Genomic DNA, 24,028 nt, shown 5'->3' on the forward strand with positions numbered 1-24,028 from the left:
TCAATCATACATGGGAAAGCAATTTTTAAATATTGAGGATAGAGAAAACTATGGGTAATAAAATAATTTAGCTGAACTTTTTTTTAAAAAGGAAATTTCATACACTGGAGTACTACAGGTAGTATAGGCAAGTACCATTTCATGAAACTTTATTATAGGCTATGTGTTGTATATGTACTAAGGCAGGAGTAAAAATAAATTTCTTACAGTGAGTTCTATTAAAAAAAAAGCTTGAGCCCACAAATATAGTGAGTTCTTAATGTTCTGTAGGTTGTCTGCAATCAGAAAAAAGATTTGAGCTTTTTCACTCATGACAATAATAATATTCTGCAACATATCAACACAAAATCAACAGCACTGACTTATATAGGTCTTTGAACATGGCTGTTGCCAATCAAGTTTTCTTTTGAAGTATAGTTGATATACAATATTATACTGGTTTCAAGTATACAAGATAGTGATTCAACAGTTATTAGGTTATTAAAGATCACCCCAAATAGTGCAGTTACTATCTGTCAACACAGAAAGATGTTACAGGATTACTGACTATATTCTCTATGCTGTACTTTCATTCCTATGACTAATTCATATTATGATTGAGATTTCATGCCTCTTTTTCCCCTTCACCTACTTAACCCACCCACCCCAGCATGGTAATCACCAGTTACTTCTCAGTGTCTCTGAGTCTACTGATATTTTATTAATTTTGTTGGGTTTTGTTTTGTTTTTAGATTCTATACATTAGTAAAATCACAGGGTACTTGTCTCTCTCTGCCTGGCTTATTTTACTTAGGATCCTCTAGGGCTATTCCTGTTGTAGCAAATGGTAAATTACTCTTTTTTATGGCTGAACAATATTCTATTGCATACAAACACACACACATCTTTATCTATTCATCTACTGATGCGCACTTTGCTGCTTCCATATCTTGGCTATTGTAAATACTGTGGCAATAATATAAGGACGCATGTATTCAAATCAGGTATTCTGTTTTCTTTAGGCAAATTCCTAGAAAAGGAATTACTGGCTCATATTGTATTTCCATATTCAGTTTTTTGAGGAATCTCCATACTGCTTTCCATAGTGACTGTATCCAATGAAGTTTTGATATTGTATCTGGCATATGATTGGTACTAAAGATCAAAACTAAAAATAATCCATTTTGCTTAGTGACATTAAGAAAACCCAAATAAACCTGTGTGTGCAGCTATTTCTAATGCTATTAGTTTGAAATACAGATGCTTTTTTTAAAAAGCTTTTACTTTGTAATGAACTATACCTAGTTAAAATAAGCTACATTAGTTAAAAGCTCCCTAAATATTTAATTTTCAGAATTGTAATTTCACATTAACAAAGTCATCCACAAAATATTCTCTACTTACCTACATATATTAAAGTGCATATTAAATGATCAAAATAAATTCAGATATTTTGAATACTGATAGGATGTGTTCCAATCAAATCTTAATTATTTCTCATCCTAACTCAGCTGAAGCTCCATTTCAACTGTTCCTGTAAATAAGGCTTGTTGGAAGAACTTTTGGTGCAACAAAAAGATAACTCTCTAAACTTGCTATCAGCTTACTAGGAATTCTAAGAAATGACAGGGAATTCTTGGAATTTCTTGAAAAATAACTGACTGAACAATTTAATGACAATTTTGATGCTCAGTAACACCCTGTTACAGATATCAGAGAATACTCCTCCTTCACTGTCTACTCACTTTGGTGTTCTTGGCACTGTATTAAAAGCACTGTACACAAAACTGCATAAAACATAAATTCTACTCCCAAGAAGCTGAAATGAGAAGATATACCTATGGATTTTCTTAGACTAGAGCCAGGCAAGAAGGGAAGAAAATATTATGGAACAAAATGAAATAAGCTACAGTAAAGAAATAAAAACTGCGAGGGTGGAGAAAAAGATGGAGTAGGAAGTCAAGGTGGAAACCTCCTCCCAAAAACAAACAAAGGAAGAAACTAAGCAAATACAACTAAACCTGAAAATGACCTGAAGACTGCAGAACAGATCACCTACATCTGGGGAAGAAGAGGAAGCCACAAAGAAAAGGGTAAAGTGACAGAGCCGTGATGCAGTGAGACCCAAGCCCTTCCACCATCCCAGGCCAAAGGTGGGAGGAAGAAGAATGGAGCAGGGAGGGGATTGGAGCCCAGGAACTCTGCACACCTGGCCCTGGAGACATTACACTGGGCCCTGGTCATTAGTAGGGCTGGACACCAGAGACAGGTAGGATGCTCTGGGAGGCTGAGACTCCAGCCACTTGTGTAGAACAGGCACACCCTGCTGGTCCTGAGACCCAAACCAGAGGTGACAGTTTGAAAGACTTGCCAGGAGCGGGTGGCGTACTAGAGGGACAAGGGTTGGACAGAGCTCTCTCCTCAGGAGAAAGGGCAGGTGGACCATACCTCCCAGCCTTCCCTCAGCCCAACAGATCAAGAATTTGATGCTCCACCCCCCTTGCTGACAACTCAGCTCCAAGGTTCCTCCTTACATGCACTGCAAGAGAGCCAATCCACTTGGCCCAGTTGCTGTCCAACTTTGCTGCCTGGCAGGCAGAGGAAGACTCTCCCAGATTTCTTGGCCTTGTTTCAGCCTAACTGGAGAGGTGCCTGGAGTACCCAACCTGAAGAAATCCTTCCAACCCCCCAGCAGGTGCACAAGCCCAGTGCTGTGTGTCCAGCCCTGCCCCACAGCAGCACAATGGCTCTACCCACTCCATTAACCCTGCATCCTCACTATTGCTTCAAGGCAGGCAGAGTGCAGCCCCACCCACAGCAATCTCAGCAGTTGTCTCTGCTCTGATCACAAAGGTGACTAAAAAAAACTGCTGGAGCTGCAGACTCAGACCACTACTGGCAGACAGACAGAAAGGTAACCCTGCCCACTGCATACCAACAGCAACTGGGGATCCCACAAAGTAGAACCAGGCACTGGAGAGTAAAGAGTCCTGAGCCTCTGGGCACCATAGGCTCCTTCCTAAAGCTATTACTTTTCAGGCCAGGAAGTATTAACAGATCCACCTAATACAAAGGAAGAACACAGAAATCCTGGCAAAATGAGAAGGCAGAGGAATATGTTCCAAACAAAACTGCAGGACAAGACACAAGAAAGAGGGCTAAATGAAATGTAGAGCACAATCTTCTTGATAAAGATTTTAAAATAAAAGTCATAAACATGCTCACTGATTTACAGAAAAGTATGCAAGATCTCAGGGAGGACTTCAGCAAAGAAACAGAAGATCTGAAAAAGAGCCACTCAGAACTAAGAATACAATAACTGAAATAAAACAGTGGAGGGAATGAATAGATTACTACAAGTAGTGGAGACAGTAAATGAGACGGAAATTAGAGAAAAAAACCACAACAAAGCTGAAGAACAGAGAGAAAATAAATTATCTCTAGGAATGAAAAAATGATGAGAGCTGTATGAACAATCCAAAAGAAACAGTATCTGCATCATAGGGGCACCAGAAGGAGAAGAGAGAGACAAAAGGGATAGAAAGTCTTTTTGAGGAAATAATAGCTGAAAACTTCCTCAGTCTGGTTAAGGAAACAGACAGGTCATGGAAACTCAGAGAGCCCCTTAAAAAAAGAACCCCAGGAAGACAATATCAAGACATACAATAATTAAAATGGCAAAGATTAAGGATAAGGAGAGAGTACTGAAAACAGCCAGAGAGATATAAAAAAGATTACTTATAAAGCAAATCACATCAGGCTATCAGCAGACTTCTCAGCAGAAGCTTTACAGACCTGGAGGAAGTGGCATGAAATATTTAATATATGGAAACAGTTGGACCTTCAACCAAGAGTCTTCTACCCGGCAAGATTATTATTGAAATCTGAAGCAAGGATTAAACAATTTCCAGATAAACAAAGGCCCAAAGAACTTTAACAACTAAACCAGCATTACAGGATATGTTAAAGAGACTTCTGTAGATAGAAATGTTCCTAAGGCTAAAGAGCTCTCACCAGAGTAAAGGTAGTAGACCAATAAATTACCAACCAAGTATGAAATTAAAACAAAACAAAAGAAGCAAAGCAACTATACACAAAATCAATCAAGGGATACACAAAAAGTGCAGATAATGACATCTGATTCATAAAGTATGGAGGAGGAAGAAGAAAAAAAGTACCTTTAGATTGTGTTTGAAATAGAGCAGTCAGCAACTTAATATAGACTTGCATAGTAAGGAAGCTACCCTGAACCTTTGGTAACCACCAAACTAAAGCCTACAGTAGATACACAAAAAAATTTAAAATGAGAAATCTATCACAACACAATGAAAACCATCAAATAATGAAAGTTTAAGAGAGGAAGAAAGGAACTATAAAAACAACTGGAAAACAATTAATAAAATGACAGTAGGTACATACCTATCAATAATTACCTGAAATGTACATGAACTGAATATACCAATCAAAAGACAAAGAGGAGCAGAATGGATAAAAAAGTAAGATCCATCAAAATGCTGCCTACAAGAGACTAACTTCAGACCCAACGACATATACAGACTAAAAGTGAGGAGATGGAAAAAGATAGTTCATGCAAATAATAGGGAGAAAAAGGAGCAGCACTACTTTTATCAGACAGAACTGATTTTGAAACAAAGAAAGTAACAAAGGAGGAAATTACGTAATGATAAAGGTCAATCCAACAAGAGGATGTAATGCTTACAAATATCTATGTACACAATATAAAGCACCTAAATATTTAAAAAATACTAACAGAATTAAAGGGGGAAAGAAACTGTAACACATTCATTTTAGGAGACTTTAACACATAACTCATATCAACAGACAGATCAACCAGACAAAAAATAAATAAGGAGACAGAGGCACTAAACAATACATTAGATCAAATGGGCTTAACAGATATCTACAGAACATTCACCAAAATGCAGCAGGATACACATTTTTCTCAAGTGTACATGGAATGTTCTCAGAGTAGATCACATACTAGGCCGCAAAAAGAGCCTCAAAAATTTAAAAAGATTAAAATTGTGCCAAGCAGCTTCTCAGACCACAATGGAATGGAACTAGAAAAAAAACAAAAAAGTCTAAAAACATATGACAGCTAAACAACATGTTTCTAAATAATCAATGGATCAATGAACAAGTTAAAACAGAAATCAAGCAAAAAATGGAGACAAATGAAAACAAATATTCAACAGCCCAAAATCTGTGGGACACTGCAAAGGCAGTTCTAAGAGGGAAGTACATAGCAATACAGGCCTACCTCAAGAAACAAGAACAATCTTAAATAAACAGTCTAAACTCACAATTAAGGAAACCAGAAAAAGAAGAACAAGAAACCCACAGTTAGTAGAAGGAGGGACATAATAAAGATCACAGCAGAAATATAGAGAAAAATAAAACAATTAGAAAAACAATGAAGCCAAGAGCTGGTTCTTTGAAAAAATAAACAAAATAGGCAAACCCTTAGCCAGACTTACCAAGAAAAAAAGAGTATAACTATAAACAAAATCAGAAACAAAGAAGGAATAATCACAACAGATAGATACCACAGAAATACAAAGAATTACTACTAGAGTATACTATGAAAAACTCTATGTCAATAAATTGGACAATGTAGAAGAAACAGACAACTTCCTAGAAAAATATAACCTTCCAAGACTGACTCAGGAATAAACAGAAAATCTGAACAGACCAATTACCAGTAATGAAATTGAATTGGTAATCAAAAAACTCCCAAAAACAAAATTCCAGAAACAGATGGCTTTACAGCTGAATTCTATCAAACATTTAAAGAACAGCTAATACTCATCCTTCTTAAACTATTCCAAAAAGTAGAGAAGCAGGGAATACTTCCAAACTCATTCTATGAGGCCTAGACTCTATCACTCTAATACCAAATCCAAACAAAGATACCACAAAAGGAGAAAATTATAAATCAATATCCCTGATGAACATAGAGGCAAAAATCCTCAACAAAATATAAGCAAACTGAATTCAAAAATACTTCAAAAAGATCACCCATCATGATCAAGTGGGATTTATTACAGGGATGCAAGGATGGTACAATAATTGTAAATCAATCAATATCATACTCTACATTTTAAAAAAAGGATAAAAGCCACATGATCATCACAATAGCTGCTGAAAAAGCATTTGACGAAAATTCAACATTTATTCATGATAAAAACTGACAAAATGGGTACAGAGGGTTGCATCAAAAAGAATAAAATACCTAGAAAGAAACCTAACCAAGGAACTGAAAGACCTATACCCTGAAAACTACAAGGCACTCATGAGAGAAATAAAGAAGATAGCAATAAATGGAAATATATCCCATGCTCATGGATAGGAAGAATTAAAATTGTCAAAATGGCCATCCTGCCTAAAACAATCTATAGATTCAGTGTAATCCCTATCAAAATACCAACAGCATTCTTCCACAAACTAGAGGAAATAGTTCTAAAATTCAGATGGAACCACAAAAGACCCTGAATAGCCAAAGAAATCCTGTGAAAGAAGAATAAACAGGGGGGATTATGCGCCCCGATTTCAACTTCTACTACAAAGCCAGAGTAATCAAGACAATTTGGTACCAGCACAAGAGCAGACCCATAGACTAGTGGAACAGAAGAGAGAGTCCAGATATTAATCCAAGCATATAAGGTTAATTAATATATGATAAAGGAGCCATGGATATGCAATGAGGAAATGACAGCCTCTTCAACAACTGGTGTTGGCAAAACTGGACAGCTACATGTAAGGGAATGAAACTGGATTATTGTCTAACCCTATACTCAAAAGTAAACTCAAAATAGATCAATGAACTGAATGTAAGTCATGAAACCATAAAACTCTTAGAAGAAAACATAGGCAAAAATCTCTTGTTGAATATAAACATGAGCAACTTTATCCTGAATGCCTCTCCTCAGGCAAAGGAAACAAAAGGAAGAACGAACACATGGGACTACATCAAACTAAAAAGCTTCTGTACAGCAAAGGACACCATCAACAGAACAAAAAGGCATCCTACAGTATGGAAGAATATATTTGTAAATGACATATCCAGCAAGGGGTTAACATCCAAAATATATAAATAACTCATATGCCTCAACACCCAAACGGCAAATAACCCTATTAAAAAGTGGGCAGAGGATATGACCAGACACTTCTCCAAAGAAGAAATTCAGATAGCCAAGAGGCACATGAAAAGATGCTCCACATCGCTAATTATCAGGGAAATACAAATTAAAACCACAATGAGACACCACCTCACACCATTTAGGATGGCCAACATCGAAAAGATTTAGGAACAACAAATGCTGGTGAGGATGCAGAGAAAGGGGAACCCTCCTACACTGCTGGTGGGAATATAAACTAGTTCAACCATTGTGGAAAGCAATATGGAGGTTCCTCAAAAAACTAAAAATAGAAATACCATGTGACCTGGGAATTCCACTCTTAGGAATTTACCCAAAGAAAACAACTTCTCAGATTCAAAATGACATATGCACCCCTATGTTTATCACAGCACTATTTACAACAGCCAATATATGGAAGCAACCTAAGTGTCCATCAGTAGATGAATGGATAAAGAAGATGTGGTACATATATACAATGGAATACTATTCAGCCATAAGAAGAAAACAAATCCTACCATTTGCAACAACATGGATGGAGCAAGAAGGTATTATGTTCAGTGAAATAAGTCAGATGGAGAAGGACAAATACCAAATGATTCCCCTAATTTGTGGAGTATAACAATGAAGCAAAACTGAAGGAACAAAACAGCAGTGGACTCACAGACTCCAAGAAGGGACTAGCGGTTACCAAAGAGGAGGGTTGTGGGAGGGTGGGTGGGGAAAGAGGGAGAAGGGGGTTGAGGGTATTATGATTAGTACACATGGTGTTGGGGGCGATCATGGGGAAGACAATGTAGCACAGAGAGGACAAGTAAGGACTCTGGCATCTTACTACACTGATGGACAGTGACAGCAATGGGGTATGGGGTGGACTCGGTAATAAGGGTGAATGTAGTAACCACATCGTTCCTTCATAAGAGTGTATATCAATGATACCTTAATAAAAAAAAATGGGTATACCCATAACATAATAAAGGTCATATATGACAAACCCACAGCCAACATCATACTCAATAGTGAAAAGCTCAAAGCTTTTCCTCTAAGATGAGGAATAAAACAGGATGCTCATTCACTATTTTTATCCAACATAAACTGGAGGTTCTAGTCACAGCAATCAGACAACACAAGGAGATAAAAGCCATCCAAATTGGTAAGGAAGAAGTAAAACTGTCACTATTTGCAGATGACAACGTATTATACATATAAAAACCCTAAATAATCCACCAAAAAAACTATTAGAACTAATAACTGATTGAGCACAGTTGCAGAATACAAAATTAACACATAGAAATCTGTTGCATTCCTATATACTAACAACAAACTAGCAGAAGAGAAATCAGGAAAACAACTCCACTTAACAATTGCATCAGAAAGAATAAAATACCTAGGAATAAACCTAACCAAGGAGGTGAAAGACCTGTCTATACTCTGAAAACTGTAAGACACTCACAAGAGAAATTACAGAAGACATCAATAAATGGTAATCTATCCATGCTCATTGATAGGAAGAATTAATATTGTCAAAATGACCATCCTGCCAAAGCAATTTACAGATTCAATACAGTCCCTATCAAAATACCAACAGCATTTTTCAATGAACTACAACAGACAGTTCTAAAATTCAAATGGAATCAAAAAAGACCCCAAATAGTCAAAGCAATCCTGAGAAAAAAGACTGAAGAAATTAGTGGGAAACTTAGAGAATAGGGATAATTCTTAAAACCTGGCTGATCTTCCTTTTTCAACTGAAAAAGTAAGAAGTAGAATCTCTTTCTCAAGTGATCAAAGTGATGCAGATGAGAATGGAGCAACGTTGTAATATTCAGATATAAATGTAAAAACTGTTAATTCTATCTACAAAATAAAAATTCCTGTAAACATTATAGATTTCTGATAACTAATATTTGGTTAAAAACACAGAAATTTGTGTAGTTCTAAAAAGTTATATTTTAAGTGATTATTGTAATGTTCTTGAAATAACCAGATATTCTCACAAATTTTTTTGAATGTCATATTTCCCACTGGGATGTCAATTCAAGTCTTCTGAGAGCTTTGCCTTGGAATGTTACACTCATTTTTCTAATCAAAAGATTTAAGATAGCCTTTATTTATCAAAGAGTCAGCAATGTTTAACTTCAAATACTCAGCAAAAACTAACATGTCCAAACAATTATATTTTGTCACTGTAAAGAACAGCATTGTACAAAAATAAACAAAATTAACATTGTTTTGCTTTTCATCTAAAGAGCTGTACTTTTCCAAGGATACAGTGTTTGTCATTGTGAGTTAAAGTGATGGCTTTCAGAGCAATCAGCTGGCCTGTGATCAACAGTTCTTAACTGACCTTCTGAACATTCCACATACCCAAATACTGATTCTGAATATGGGTTTGCTGCATCTCTTCAGGGCAAGATAGGTTAAAAAGGCACAAACTTCTGCTTTTCTCAGCATAAGTTAAAAAAACTAAAACAGTGCTCTCTTTTTTTTATAGTATTATAATTTCCTATCCTCCAAAAATTGTTAATTTCCTTTCTATTTTACTGTCTCTCTCTGAGTCATAAAACACCTAGGATTGTTTGTATATAGAAAACCTGCCATTTCCTTCATTGTAGCACACAATTTTTACCTCGTTTACTTTTGAGGAAGAAATAGAAGACAACTAGAATAGAAGTATAGGTTTCTTTAATTACAATATTCATCCTCAAAAAAAATCTAAAGAATTACAAAAAGTAAACCCTGAAATTACCCACCACCAATTACTCTTTGAAATATCTTGACAAAACTTTACTTCTTACTTCTTTTTCTCCTCTGCTGTCAACAATGGAAAAGGTTCCTTTCTACAGGAAAAGCTTTGTAAGAGGGAGGGCAAGGCACTAAGATAACCATACAATTACTATTGCTGAGTTAAGCTTTTCTCAGTACTCAGTCCCAGGATCCTAAATCCAGTACAAGGAAATGAGCATTTTTCTAACTATTTTCTTAAATCCACGCATTCATACAAAATTGTGGCTACATCTGAATGAACCATTGATTATACTAAGGGCTACTTATGTGCAATTCAGCAAAGAAGCACTACACATAGGTTGTAAATGATTAGGTTCTAAAACACACCTAATACAAAACTGTACATAATCATCAATTTGAAGCCCAGAAAATACAAGCATATATTTCTGATCTGAAGATTATAGAGCTTTTGATAAAGCTGATAGCATTGTATCCACTAGTGTGACCATCCTTAAGAGAAAAATTCTCTTTGTGATGAGATTCCAGTTGTCTTCCCTATAAATGTGATGAATTTGTCCTTATCTACTCACACTGCCTTAATAGGTGACCCATAATTCTTATTTCTGCATATTTATTAAACATATTTTATACATTACACAGGCAGGATTAAACTGTCCTTTATAAGCCTGATTAGACATTTTATACATCAACTGACACTGAGTTACTGTAACACAGTATGATTTATCCACCAATATTTTACTTTCTAAAAGATCAGCGTGATGGTTAATTTGATGTGTCAATTTCACTGGGCTCAGAAATGCCCAGATAGCTGATAAAACATTACTTTGGAGGCTGAGAGGGTTTCTGAAATAGACTGGCATTTGATTGAGTTGTCTGAATAAAGAAGATCCACCATCATCCAATTCATTGAGGGCCCAAACAGTACAAAAGGTAAAAAGAGGGGAAATTCCCTCTCTCTCCTCTTGATATCAATTTTCTCCTGGCTTCAGACATCAGAGCTCATGGTTCTTGGGCCATTGGGCTCCAGGACTTAACACCACTGGCTCCCTGGGTTCTCAGACCTGCAGACTCAGACTAAGTTACGCCACTGGCTTTCCTGATTCTCCAGCTTGCAGAGAGCAGACTGTGGGAATTCTTGGCCTAATGCAGTCAGTATCTTTACCATCTTTACCCTTATTCTATGTTACGCCAATAGGAAAAAGCATAACACGTCAATGGCTAACATCTACTGTCTACTCACTGTGTACAAGGCAGTTTGACAAGTATTTAATGTTAAGTATATAATTCTATGATGTAGGGAATGTTATGATTCCTATTTTACAAATAGAAAAATTGAGGCACATAAAGGTAAAATACCTTGCCCCAAATCACACTGCTAATAAGTGAAAAAGATGAGATTCAAATGTATGCCATCTATTTCCAAAACCCTGATTAAAATCAGCATATCTCCCCCATGAACTATGTCATAAATTCACTATAACTGAGAGAAAGACAGATATCATCAGGAATGATATGAGTAAGGGATCTTTAGCCTTAAATGTTTATAATACACTCTGTTGTTTTATTTGTAAAGGAAAAATCACAAAGTGAAAAAACATGAACAACAGACTAGAACCTTTTCCATTAAGGCTATGTCTACATGGTGAAATAAAACAGGAATTTTTTAACATTTTTTCCTTCTGAGAACCCTCAATTTAAATGTTTTTACATGTTTTTTAACATCTACATATTTTTAAAGAATGCGTTACACAGATAAATAGAAGGCTTACTGCTATATTACATAATGTAATTTAACAAACCTTTATTGCTCACCAACTGTATATACTATGATACAAACTTGATATATAAATATAACCAAAACATGAACTCTACACACATATAAGTGAAATAAATAATAAAATAATAATGTGATAAACAGCAATAAATGATATAGTTACAAAGTGGAAAGCTAGAATAACAAGTTCTGCCAGAGAGAGGGTAGAAAGAAAAGTAAGCCTTCTGGACAAGGTAACATCCACAGTTAGTACTTCAGTGATGAAAGCAGACTTACAGGTGCTAAAGATAGTCTTAAACAGAGATCCTGAATGGAGAAAATAGTATATGTGAAGGCACAAAGGTGTAGTCAGCAGGGCACAGCAAGGTGAGATATTTTAAGTGGGAGGTAAGGCTGCAGTATTAACCTCAAGGCAGGAAATGGGAAGAGATGAGCTGCAGTAATAGTTAAATCATAAAACGATGAAGATCCAGTATAGGGATGGAAAGACTAACAAGCCTATCAATCCATTCCTGAGTTGTGCTTTCACCCTCAAAAATAAAAATTTAGTGGCATTATTTCACTAAATTTTCCAGTGAACCACTACCCATCCCCAAAAGAGGTTATAAAAAAAATGATAATCTAGTTTTTTAGTTACCAAAGTTTGGACTCAGCCAAAATTAGAGTACTATAGTACAATACCTTGGAATCATAAGTTCTAGTTTACTTTTAATTTCTTAGTGGCAAAAAATTAATGAAATATTAGAATAATATTTCATTTTTGTTGAAACAATCTATAATTATTATAGTTTAGTTCTGGATCAACCTTAAAATGGTTTCCCACTTTAAAGACAATTAAAGTTTAGATTTAAGGCTAATATACAATAGTAACAATACCTATCATTCACAAAGTACTCTACATTTCAAATCCCTTTATAGTTATTATTTCATCCCTTCAGTAAGTTTATAATGGAGGTGTCATTTCTTGTCATGAAATGAAAGGTGGAGAAGGAGTCAGGGCAGCCTTTCCTACCAGACAGACAAATCGTCTTAAGATCAAGCTATTGAAAGTACATGAAATAATATCCTGTATCTATTCTCTAAGATACATGCAAGATACTATATGACACTCAGGTCTAAGGTAATCCAGTATAAGTAATATCAAGGCTTATTCTATATAGGTTTCAATGTGGCTTTTCTGCCAAGACCAATCCAAAAATATATTTTTAAAGACAGTATTAATAGTATCAAAAAGCCATACCTTTACAGCAACATGGGTAAGTGAGGGATGTTCTATGGCAAACTTTGTTTTACTATCTGAAATACCATCTTATCCCACTCCAGGGAGACAAACTTTATACAGGTCACAGAGTCAGCTTATTAAAAGAGAAATCCCAATGTCAAAATAGATATTGATATACATGTAGTACTACTGGAAGGATAAAGGTATAAAACTAAAAGTCACTGTTTTCCATTCCCAGATTAGACCAAGCAGGATTCCACTATTAAAGCACAGTTCAAGATGCCCAACAACACCTGAAAGTTCTTAGAACCAATAGTAACTATTTATATCCTAGTCACTTTGTTTTCAATCTTACTAAAACTGTGAATCATGAAACTGTGTGTTCCTCTTTGTACTGGCTGCTAAAAACATAGAGTAAATTTTGTAGCAAATGAACAAGATTTAAGTAAACCCACTATTGCCTTTCTTGCCCTCATCATCTCATTTTCCTTTCATCATTCTTTCTTTTTATAATGTGAATGAATTGTGTGAATTTTTTAAATCTTTTCTGAAACAACAGAGAATTTAAGTTACCTAACAAAACAAACACTAACAAAAAAAAATGAAAAAAAACAAACATTACCTTCATATCAAAATTACAATCAAGTCTTCTAATTAACACGATGAAAGTGCCAGATGAATTGTCTTTTACTGGTGGAGGCACTATGGGTTCACAGGCATTTTCTGGTTTGGCGTTAATCAAAAAACCCTGAAAAACAATTGGCAAAAAGTTTTTTCTCTGTTAAACTCAAAAAATCAGTTCAACTTACTTCTATAAACATCTTTTGTTTCATACATTTTTTCATTTTGCTAGATGAATTATCTGGAAACTACAACAGTTCCTACTCTCTAATTATTCCCAATCCCAGAACTTCTAAAGTAGTATTTGGTTTCATAAACATTTTTTTTAAGTTCTGTTTTTTATTATTAAAGTTCAAAAAAAAAAGCATAAGCCCATCACCTCAAGGACAACCACTGTTAGCATATTGATATATTTTCCAACAATGATGGACATTTCTAAACCAAGCAAATACTTTTTAATTCAACTTAAAATTTTTATGTGTTATCAAACAATGAAATGAACAGCATTTCTATGAATTTATTCTATAGAAACAATAGCCTAAGTATATAAAGGTATATGTATACTACATCAAGTACACCTCAATAGAAGTTTTTTTAAAACAAAAGAAAAGCTGTATGTACAAAGATGTCCTTCATATGTTGTTTTTAATAGCAAAAACTGGAAATCAGGAACAATAGAGCAGCCAACAGATGTGAAACACTGAATAAATATATAAAAATATGATCAAGTTCATTAAATTGGAAGAAGTGAACAATTAGAGCTATGACACTGTGCCTTAACAACATGTGAACTGGTCACAAGAACCATATTCCACGGGATTTGGCAATTTCTCCTGCCTTAAATTGCATTGCTTGGCTTGTCACAGGGAGTACTTTTGTATATGTTTCAGGAATAAAATGCAACACACCTTCATTTACTCAGAGAACTCTTCCTCTTTTTTTTTTTTTACTTGAAATGTAGTTGATATACCATATTATGTTGGTTTCAGGTGTAAACATAGTGAACAGCTTCCCTTCTTGATTCCACAAAGCACTGGGTTTTTACTTTGCTGGGGAACAGAACTGTGGTTACAGCTCTAACAATGAATATTTGCTTCACTCATGCTTAAATTAACATCCCACTGCCTTTTCTGTGCCTTTCTGTACATATATGCATGTACATGTGTGTGCACATACACACACACTTTTTGCCTTAATGCCATATCATATAGTGAAGTTCCATTCAAGACACTGTAACAATAATTAAACTCAACCCATGCAGTATCAACAAGATATATAACTCAACTGAAGTGAGGGCAATATGAATAACTATGGCCAAATTTCCCACATCCAGATGATGTCAACTCTATTATGACTGCCACCTGGCAGACATCAATTGAAAGACACATCCCAATTTCACAAATGTTAAAACATAGCATAAAAAAATGCATCTTAGAATCAATAAATTTATGTATAGAGACTCAAAAGGGTCTATCAAGTGGAACTGAAAAAGAGTTTCTTCTTTTTAATCATTTCTGTGTCATTGAGCCTGGTACAATAAGCATGTATTATCATTAAATTTAAGAAAACTTACAAAAATCAATTACAGTTCAAAAAACAATCCAGTCATACTAATCGAAAATTGAAGCCTTAAAAAAAAAAAAACAGAGGATGGCGGCGTGAGTAGAGCAGTGGAAATCTCCTCCCAAAAACACATAGAGCTATGAAAATATAACAAAGAAAAATCTTCCTAAAATAGAGACCACAGGACACAGGACAACATCCAGACCACATCCACACCTGCAAGAACCCAGCGCCTTGTGAAGGGGGTAAGACACAAGCCCTGGCCCGGCGGGACCCGAGCGCCCCTCCCCCCGGCTCCCGGCGGGTGGAAAGAAACTGGAGCGGTTTTTTTTTTTTTTTTTGGCGAGCGCTTTTTGGAAGCCTTAAAGGGACGGGCCCCCGTTGCTAGGGAGGCAGGGTGGCGGGACCGGTGAGCAGGTGACAGCGACCGGCGCCTGAGGACAAAGAATATCCCGCGTTTCTCCCTGCGGGACTGGTGGGCGGGTGCCTGAGACCGGTGCCTGAGGACAAAGGAAATCGCACGTTTTTCCCCTTTTTTTTTTTCTCTTTTTGGCGAGCGCTTTTTGGAAGCCTTAAAGGGACAGGGACCCCAGTGCTAGGGAGGCAGGGTGGCGGGACAGGTGAGCGGGTGCCTGGGACCGGCGCCTGAGGACAAAGAATATCCCACGTTTTTCACTGCGGGACCGGTGGGCGGGTGCCTGAGACTGGCACTTGAGGACAGAGGAAATCGCGCGTTTATACCCTTTTTTTTTCTCTTTTCTGCGAGTGCTTTTTGGAAGCCTAAAAGGGACAGGGACCCCGGTGCTAGGGAGGCAGGGCGGCGGGACTGGTGAGCGGATGCCTGAGACCAGTGCCTGAGGACAAAGAATATCGAGCGTTCCTTCCCTGCAGGACCGGTGGGTGGGTGCTTTTTGGAAGCCTTGAAAGGACAGGGACCCTGGTGCTAGGGAGACAGGGCAGCAGGACCAGTGAGCGGGTGCCTGGGACCGGCACCTAAGGACAAAAAAAGAAAAAAAAATCGCTTGTTTTTTCCTTTTTTTTTTTTTTTTCTTTCTTTCTGTTCCATCTCTCATTGTTGCTGTTGTTGTTTTGGTTTGGAGAGTGCTTTTTGGAAGTCTTAAAGGGGCAGGACAGGTCACTTAGACCAGAGGCAGGGAATCTGGGGATCTCTGGGCACTCTAACCCCCTGGGCAGCAGGGAGCACAGAGGCCCCTTACAGAGATAAATAGCCTCCTGGCCGCACCCCCTCCAACGGGGCTCCACCATTTTGGAGGAACAGCCCCAGCCAGGCCAAGCCCACAGAAACAGCGGAGATAAACCCCAAAGCAACTGGGCAGTAAGCAGAAGACATGTCTGCGCACAGCTGCCCAGCACAAGCAACTAGAGATCGCTATTCTCCCAGGAAAAGGCTACAAACCAACAAGAAGGGAAGCTCTTCCAGCGGTCACTTGTACCAGCTCTGCAAACTATCTCTATCACCATGAAAAGGCAAAACTACAGGCAGACAAAGATCACAGAGACAACACCTGAAAAGGAGACAGACCTAACTAGTCCTCCTGAAAAAGAATTCAAAATAAAAATCATGAACATGCGGACAGAGATGCAGAGAAAAATGCAAGAGCAATGGGATGAGATGCAGAGAAAAATACAGGAGCAGGGGGATGAAGTCCGGAAGGAGATCACAGATGTCAGCAAGGAGATCACAGAAGTGAAACAATCCCTGGAAGGATTTATAAGCAGAATGGATAAGATGCAAGAGGCCATTCATGGAATTGAAACCAGAGAACAGGAACGTAGAGAAGCTGACATAGAGAGAGATAAAAGGATCTCCAGGAATGAAACAACACTAAGAGAACTATGTGACCAATACAAAAGGAATAACATTCGTATTATAGGGATACGAGAAGAGGAAGAAAGAGGAAAAGGGATAGAAAGTCTCTTGGAAGAAATAATTGCTGAAAACTTCCCCAAACTGGGGGAGGAAATAATCGAACAGACCATGGAATTACTCAGAACCCCCAACAGAAAGGATCCAAGGAGGACAACACCAAGACACATAGTAATTAAAATGGCAAGGATCAAGGACAAGGAAAGAGTTTTAAAGGCAGCTAGAGAGAAAAGGGTCCCCTATAAAGGAAAACCCATCAGGCTAACATCAGACTTCTCGACAGAAACCCTACAGGCCAGAAGAGAATGGCATGATATACTTAATGCAATGAAACAGAAGGGCCTTGAACCAAGGATACTGTATCCAGCACGACTATCATTTAAATATGATGGTGGGATTAAACAATTCCCAGACAAGCAAAAGCTGAGGGAATTTGCTTCCCACAAACCACCTCTACACGGCATCCTACGGGGACTGCTCTAGATGGGAGCACCCCTAAAAAGAGCACAGAACAAAACACACAACATATAAAGAATGGAGGAGGAGGAATAAGAAGGAAGAGAAGAAAAGAATCTCCAGACAGTGTATATAACAGCTCAATAAGCGAGCTAAGTTAGGCAGTAAGATACTAAAGAAGCTAACCTTGAACCTTTGGTAACCACGAATCTAAAGCCTGAAATGGCAATAAGTAGATATCTCTCAATAGTCACCCTAAATGTAAATGGCCTTAATGCACCAATCAAAAGACACAGAATAATAGAATGGATAAAAAAGCAAGACCCATCTATATGCTGCTTACAAGAAACTCAGCTTAAACGCAAAGATAAGCAAAGACTAAAAGTCAAGGGATGGAAAAACATATTTCAGGCAAACAACAGTGAGAAGAAAGCTGGGGTTGCAGTACTAATACCAGACAAAATAGACTTCAAAACAAAGAAACTAACAAGAGATAAAGAAGGCCACTACATAATGATAAAGGGCTCAGTCCAACAAGAGGATATAACCATTCTAAATATATATGCACCCAATACAGGAGCACCAGCATATGTGAAGCAAATACTAACAGAACTAAAGAGGGAAATAGACTGCAATGCATTCATTGTAGGAGACTTCAACACACCACTCACCCCAAAGGATAGATCCACCGGGCAGAAAATAAGTAAGGACACACAGGCACTGAACAACACACTAGAACAGATGGACCTAATAGACATCTATAGAACTCTACCTCCAAAAGCAACAGGATATACATTCTTCTCAAGTGCACATGGAACATTCTCCAGAATAGACCACATACTAGCTCACAAAAAGAGCCTCAGTAAATTCCAAAATATTGAAATTCTACCAACCAATTTTTCAGACCACAAAGGTATGAAAGTAGAAATAAATTCTACAAAGAAAACAAAAAGGCTCACAAACACATGGAGGCTTAACAACATGCTACTAAATAATCAATGGATCAATGAACAAATAAAAATAGAGATCAAGGAATATGTAGAAACAAATGACAACAACAACACTAAGCCCCAACTTCTGTGGGATGCAGCGAAAGCAGTCTTAAGAGGAAAGTATATAGCAATCCAGGCACACTTGAAGAAGGAAGAACAATCCCAAATGAATAGTCTAACATCACAACTATTAAAACTAAAAAAAGAAGAACAAAGGAGGCCTAAAGTCAGCAGAAGGAGGGACATAATAAAGATCAGAGAAGAAATAAACAAAATTGAGAATAATAAAACAATAGCAAAAATCAACGAAACCAAGAGCTGGTTCTTTGAGAAAATAAACAAAATAGATAAGCCTCTAGCCCAACTTATTAAGAGAAAAAGAGAGTCAACACAAATCAACATAATCAGAAATGAGAATGGAAAAATCACGACAGACTCCACAGAAATACAAAGAATTATTAAAGACTACTATGAAAACCTATATGCCAATAAGCTGGAAAACCTAGAAGAAATGGACAACTTCCTAGAAAAATACAACCTCCCAACACTGACCAAGGAAGAAACACAAAAGTTAAACAAACAAATTACGAGCAAAGAAATTGAAACGGTAATCAAAGAACTACCCAAGATCAAAACCCCAGGGCCGGACGGATTTACCTCGGAATTTTATCAGACACACAGAGAAGACATAACACCCATTCTCCTTAAAGTGTTCCAAAAAATAGAAGAAGAGGGAATACACCCAAACTCATTCTATGAGGCCAACATCACCCTAATACCAAAACCAGGCAAAGACCCCACCAAAAGAGAAAATTACACACCAATATCCCTGATGAATGTAGATGCAAAAATACTCAATAAAATATTAGCAAACAGAATTCAACAGTATATCAAAAGGATCATACACCATGACCAAGTGGGGTTCATCCCAGGGATGCAAGGATGGTACAACATTCGAAAATCCATCAATATCATCCACCACGTCAACAAAAAGAAAGACAAAAACCACATGATCATCTCCATAGATGCTGAAAAAGCATTTGACAAAATTCAACATCCATTCATGATAAAAACTCTCAGCAAAATGGGAATAGAGGGCAAGTACCTCAACATAATAAAGGCCATATATGATAAACCCACAGCCAGCATTATACTGAACAGCGAGAAGCTGAAAGCATTTCCACTGAGATCAGGAACCAGACAGGGATGCCCACTCTCCCCACTGTTATTTAACATAGTACTGGAGGTCCTAGCCACGGCAATCAGACAAAACAAAGAAATACAAGGAATCCAGATTGGTAAAGAAGAAGTTAAACTGTCACTATTTGAAGATGATATGATACTGTACATAAAAAACCCTAAAGACTCCACTCCAAAACTACTAGAACTGATATCGGAATACAGCAAAGTTGCAGGATACAAAATTAACACACAGAAATCTGTAGCTTTCCTATACACTAACAACGAATCAATAGAAAGAGAAATCAGGAAAACAATTCCATTCACCATTGCATCAAAAAGAACAAAATACCTAGGAATAAACCTAACCAAAGAAGTGAAAGACTTATACTCTGAAAACTACAAGTCACTCTTAAGAGAAATTAAAGGGGACACTAATAAATGGAAACTCATCCCATGCTCATGGCTAGGAAGAATTAATATCGTCAAAATGGCCATCCTGCCCAAAGCAATATACAGTTTTGACGAAATCCCTATCAAATTACCAGCAACATTCTTCAATGAATTGGAACAAATAATTCAAAAATTCATATGGAAACACCAAAGAACCCGAATAGCCAAAGCAATCCTGAAAAAGAAGAATAAACTAGGGGGGATCTCACTCCCCAACTTCAAGCTCTACTACAAAGCCATAGAAATCAAGACAATTTGGTACTGGCACAAGAACAGAGCCACAGACCAGTGGAACAGATTAGAGACCCCAGAAATTAACCCAAACATATATGGTCAATTAATATTTGATAAAGGAGCCATGGACATACAATGGCAAAATGACAGTCTCTTCAACAGATGGTGCTGGCAAAACTGGACAGCTACATGTAGGAGAATGAAACTGGACCATTGTCTAACCCCATATACAAAGGTAAACTCAAAATGGATCAAAGACCTGAATGTAAGTCATGAAACCATTAAACTCTTGGAAAAAAACATAGGCAAAAACCTCTTAGACATAAACATGAGTGACCTCTTCTTGAACATATCTCCCCGGGCAAGGAAAACAACAGCAAAAATGAGCAAGTGGGACTACATTAAGCTGAAAAGCTTCTGTAGAGCGAAAGACACCATCAATAGAACAAAAAGGAACCCTACAGTATGGGAACATATATTTGAAAATGACAGATACGATAAAGGCTTGACGTCCAGAATATATAAAGAGTTCACACGCCTCAACAAACAAAAAAGAAATAACCCAATTAAAAAATGGGCAGAGGAACTGAACAGACAGTTCTCTAAAAAAGAAATACAGATGGCCAAGAGACACATGAAAAGATGCTCCACATCGCTAATTATCAGAGAAATGCAAATTAAAACTACAATGAGGTATCACCTCACACCAGTAAGGATAGCTGCCATCCAAAAGACAAACAACAACAAATGTTGGCGAGGCTGTAGAGAAAGGGGAACCCTCCTACACTGCTGGTGGGAATGTAAATTAGTTCAACCATTGTGGAAAGCAGTTTGGAGGTTCATCAAAATGCTCAAAACAGACCTACCATTCGACCCAGGAATTCCACTCCTAGAAATTTACCCTAAGAACGCAGCAACCAAGTTTGAGAAAGACAGATGCACCCCTATGTTTATCACAGCACTATTTACAATAGCCAAGAATTGGAAGCAACCTAAATGTCCTTCGGTAGATGAATGGATAAAGAAGATGTGGTACATATACACAATGAAATACTACTCAGCCATAAGGAGTGGAAAAATCCAACCATTTGCAGCAACATGGATGGAGCTGGAGAATATTATGCTCAATGAAATAAGCCAAGCGGAGAAAGAGAAATACCAAATGATTTCACTCATCTGAGAAGTATAAGAACAAAGGAAAAACTGAAGGAACAAAACAGCAGCGGAATTACAGAACCCAAAAATGGACTAACAGGTACCAAAGGGAAAGGAACTGGGGAGGATGGGTGGGCAGGGAGGGATAAGGGGGGGAAAGAAGAAATGGGGTATTAAGATTAGCATGCATGGGGGGGGAGAAAGGGGAGGGTGGGCTGCACAACACAGAGAAGACTAGTAGGGATTCTACAACATTTTGCTAAGCTGATGGACAGTAACCGTAATGTGGTTGTTAGGGGGACCTGATATAGGGGAGAGCATAGTAAACATAGTATTCTTCATGTAAGTGTAGATTAAAGATTAAAAAAGAAAGAAAGAAAAGGGGGATTACTCCTTGATAGGATAAAACTATTGGTAAATCAAAGATCAACGCATCCATCATCACAATGGAACTCAACATTAAATATCCTTAATGTTGATCACTTAAAGGGTGTCAGATGATCAGCTATGGAGGTACTCTTTTCTGATAATATTCCTTTCTCTTAATAAAAAAAAAAAAAAGCAGTCCCTGTGTGCTGACCTCCAATGAGTTCTGCACAGTGGTATAGAGGGCATGTCAAAGTGTGGGCAAAGGGTCTGTTTGTTTCTATGCAGAAGATCAAGGCCTAGCTTGGATACCCAGAAAATGAACTAAGATACGATATGAGGAGGAGCTTCCGGCATCAGCACTCTCTGGAGGACTCGTGCTGGGGGATGATCATCAAAAAGCCTCCACAGGGATCCAGGCGATGCTGCGGTTGTGGCTGCGTCCACCCCACCGTTTCCTGGACTTGCCATTGGAATGAGGAGGGAGATGTCTAGGCTGGCATGTGCATACAGTGAGACAATGAATTTGACCGGATCTGTACTGTTGGAACTCAACCAGGAGTTGGGAGGGGTGCAAGGTGTAGCACTCCAAAATCTTATGACTATAGACTATCTACGGTTAAAAGAACATATGGGAGGTGAACAGATCCCAGAAATGGGCTGCTTTAATTTGTCTGATTTTTCTCAGACTGTTCAAGTACAGTTGGACAATATCCATCATATCATAGACAAATTTTCACAAATGCCTAGGGTGCCTAAATGGTTTTCTTGGCTTCACTGGAGATGGATGGTAATTATAGATTTGCTTTGTTTATGTCACCGTATTCCTATTATGTTAATATGTGTGTGCAAATTAGTAGTTTAAAACCTATACATACTTAAGGTACTCTACAAGAAGATATGTCAAAGAAATAATCAATCCTCCCATGTTTTCTTCCATATGCTACCTCTACAGCTTTTCTTCTTCCTTCCTAATTACAACCCTTAAATAGAATTCGTGCCTCATATCGAAGTTACCGAGTATCATAATTCCTCCAGGTGGTAAAGATACCTCGAGACAAGTGCTGGGCATAGAAGCCACAGGGCATAAATCTGCAAAGAACTACAAAGCTAACCTTTTCAAACAATATGGCTTCTCTCTCACTTACCAACTTTACATTTCCCTGTATGGCCCCGGAAGATGACTGGTTAGCCAGAGACGGGTAAGATTCCTCAAGGGAGGAACAACCTAAGACAGGCACAGTCGCAGGGGGGCCATCAGGTGAGAAATTGGGGATCAACAGAGGTGAGGCTCAGAACCTCATCCCTTCTGCTTTGAGAGAAATCTTCTGCATCCGTGGAAGGTTTATTGCCCTTGTCTAGCTTGGATTAACACATAGTCTACAGGCACACACCTGATCATCTACAATTGCTCTCTTACAACACTAAACTATGTTTTCTACCTTTATCTTGCATCTACCTACCACTTCAGCATTTTATTAAAAATAAAAATAATAATAATAATAAAGGGAGAAATGTGGGATCCACATATAAATCAAGTATAAAAATCAAACAAATATTCATATTTGACCTGATTGTTTATAGTTCATAATGCGTGATCAAAACCGAAAGTTTCTGTGATGAATGCCCTTGTACTGTTCACCATGTAAGAATTTATTCACTATGTAAGAATTCGTTCACCATGTAAGAACTTGTTCGTTATGCTTCAGAAGATTGGAGACTGACGAGAATTAGGCTTGAGATGGATTAATGATTGTGCATTGAGCATTGACCCCCCTATACTGAATTTTATAGTTAACAACAATTTGATCAATAAATATGAGAGATGACCTCTCAAAAAAAAAAACAGATCTAAAATCATTAAGTATTTCCCTTCCTGTGAACTATCCTAAAAACAAAAAAAAAGAATTTGCTAAAATAGCTTACTAATTCCTGTCCTTCCCTCAGATATGACTCACTTAAAACTACGTGCAAATATACTTGTTCCATCCACAAAAACTACAACGTAGCATAACGGCTTTACCAAGCAGATCTCTGTGGTCCCATGATTAAGAATGGCCAAGAAGGGGCTTATAGCCCCCACTGTCACAGGCCAGGGCCAATCCCTTCTTATTAAAAGGATGCTTGCCCTGCTGTTAAACACCCTCCTCATCCCTATCTTCTGATAGGGATACTTTATACCTATGTAGGAAGCCCAAGAGAAATACCAATGCCTACGACACTCGGAAATGGGATGCCTAG

The 24,028-nt window shown here is 37.6% G+C and overlaps 1 protein-coding gene across 3 annotated transcripts in view; it reads right to left on the reverse strand.

The window, feature by feature from the left end:
* Window positions 1-24,028, reverse strand: part of RNF13 (ring finger protein 13) — a 203,028-nt gene that overhangs the window by 87,080 nt on the left and 91,920 nt on the right. For 2 of the 3 annotated variants that reach the window (XM_073232218.1, XM_073232221.1), the window contains one exon: window positions 13,503-13,628. The exons of the other annotated variant lie outside the window; for it this stretch is intronic. In XM_073232218.1, coding sequence (XP_073088319.1) covers window positions 13,503-13,628 — 126 coding nt within the window. Of the gene's footprint in view, window positions 1-13,502; window positions 13,629-24,028 lie in introns of those variants that run through there. 3 annotated transcript variants of the gene reach the window in all.

This window comes from Manis javanica, chromosome 3 (assembly GCF_040802235.1).
Source record: "Manis javanica isolate MJ-LG chromosome 3, MJ_LKY, whole genome shotgun sequence".
NCBI classification, from domain to species: domain Eukaryota; kingdom Metazoa; phylum Chordata; class Mammalia; order Pholidota; family Manidae; genus Manis; species Manis javanica.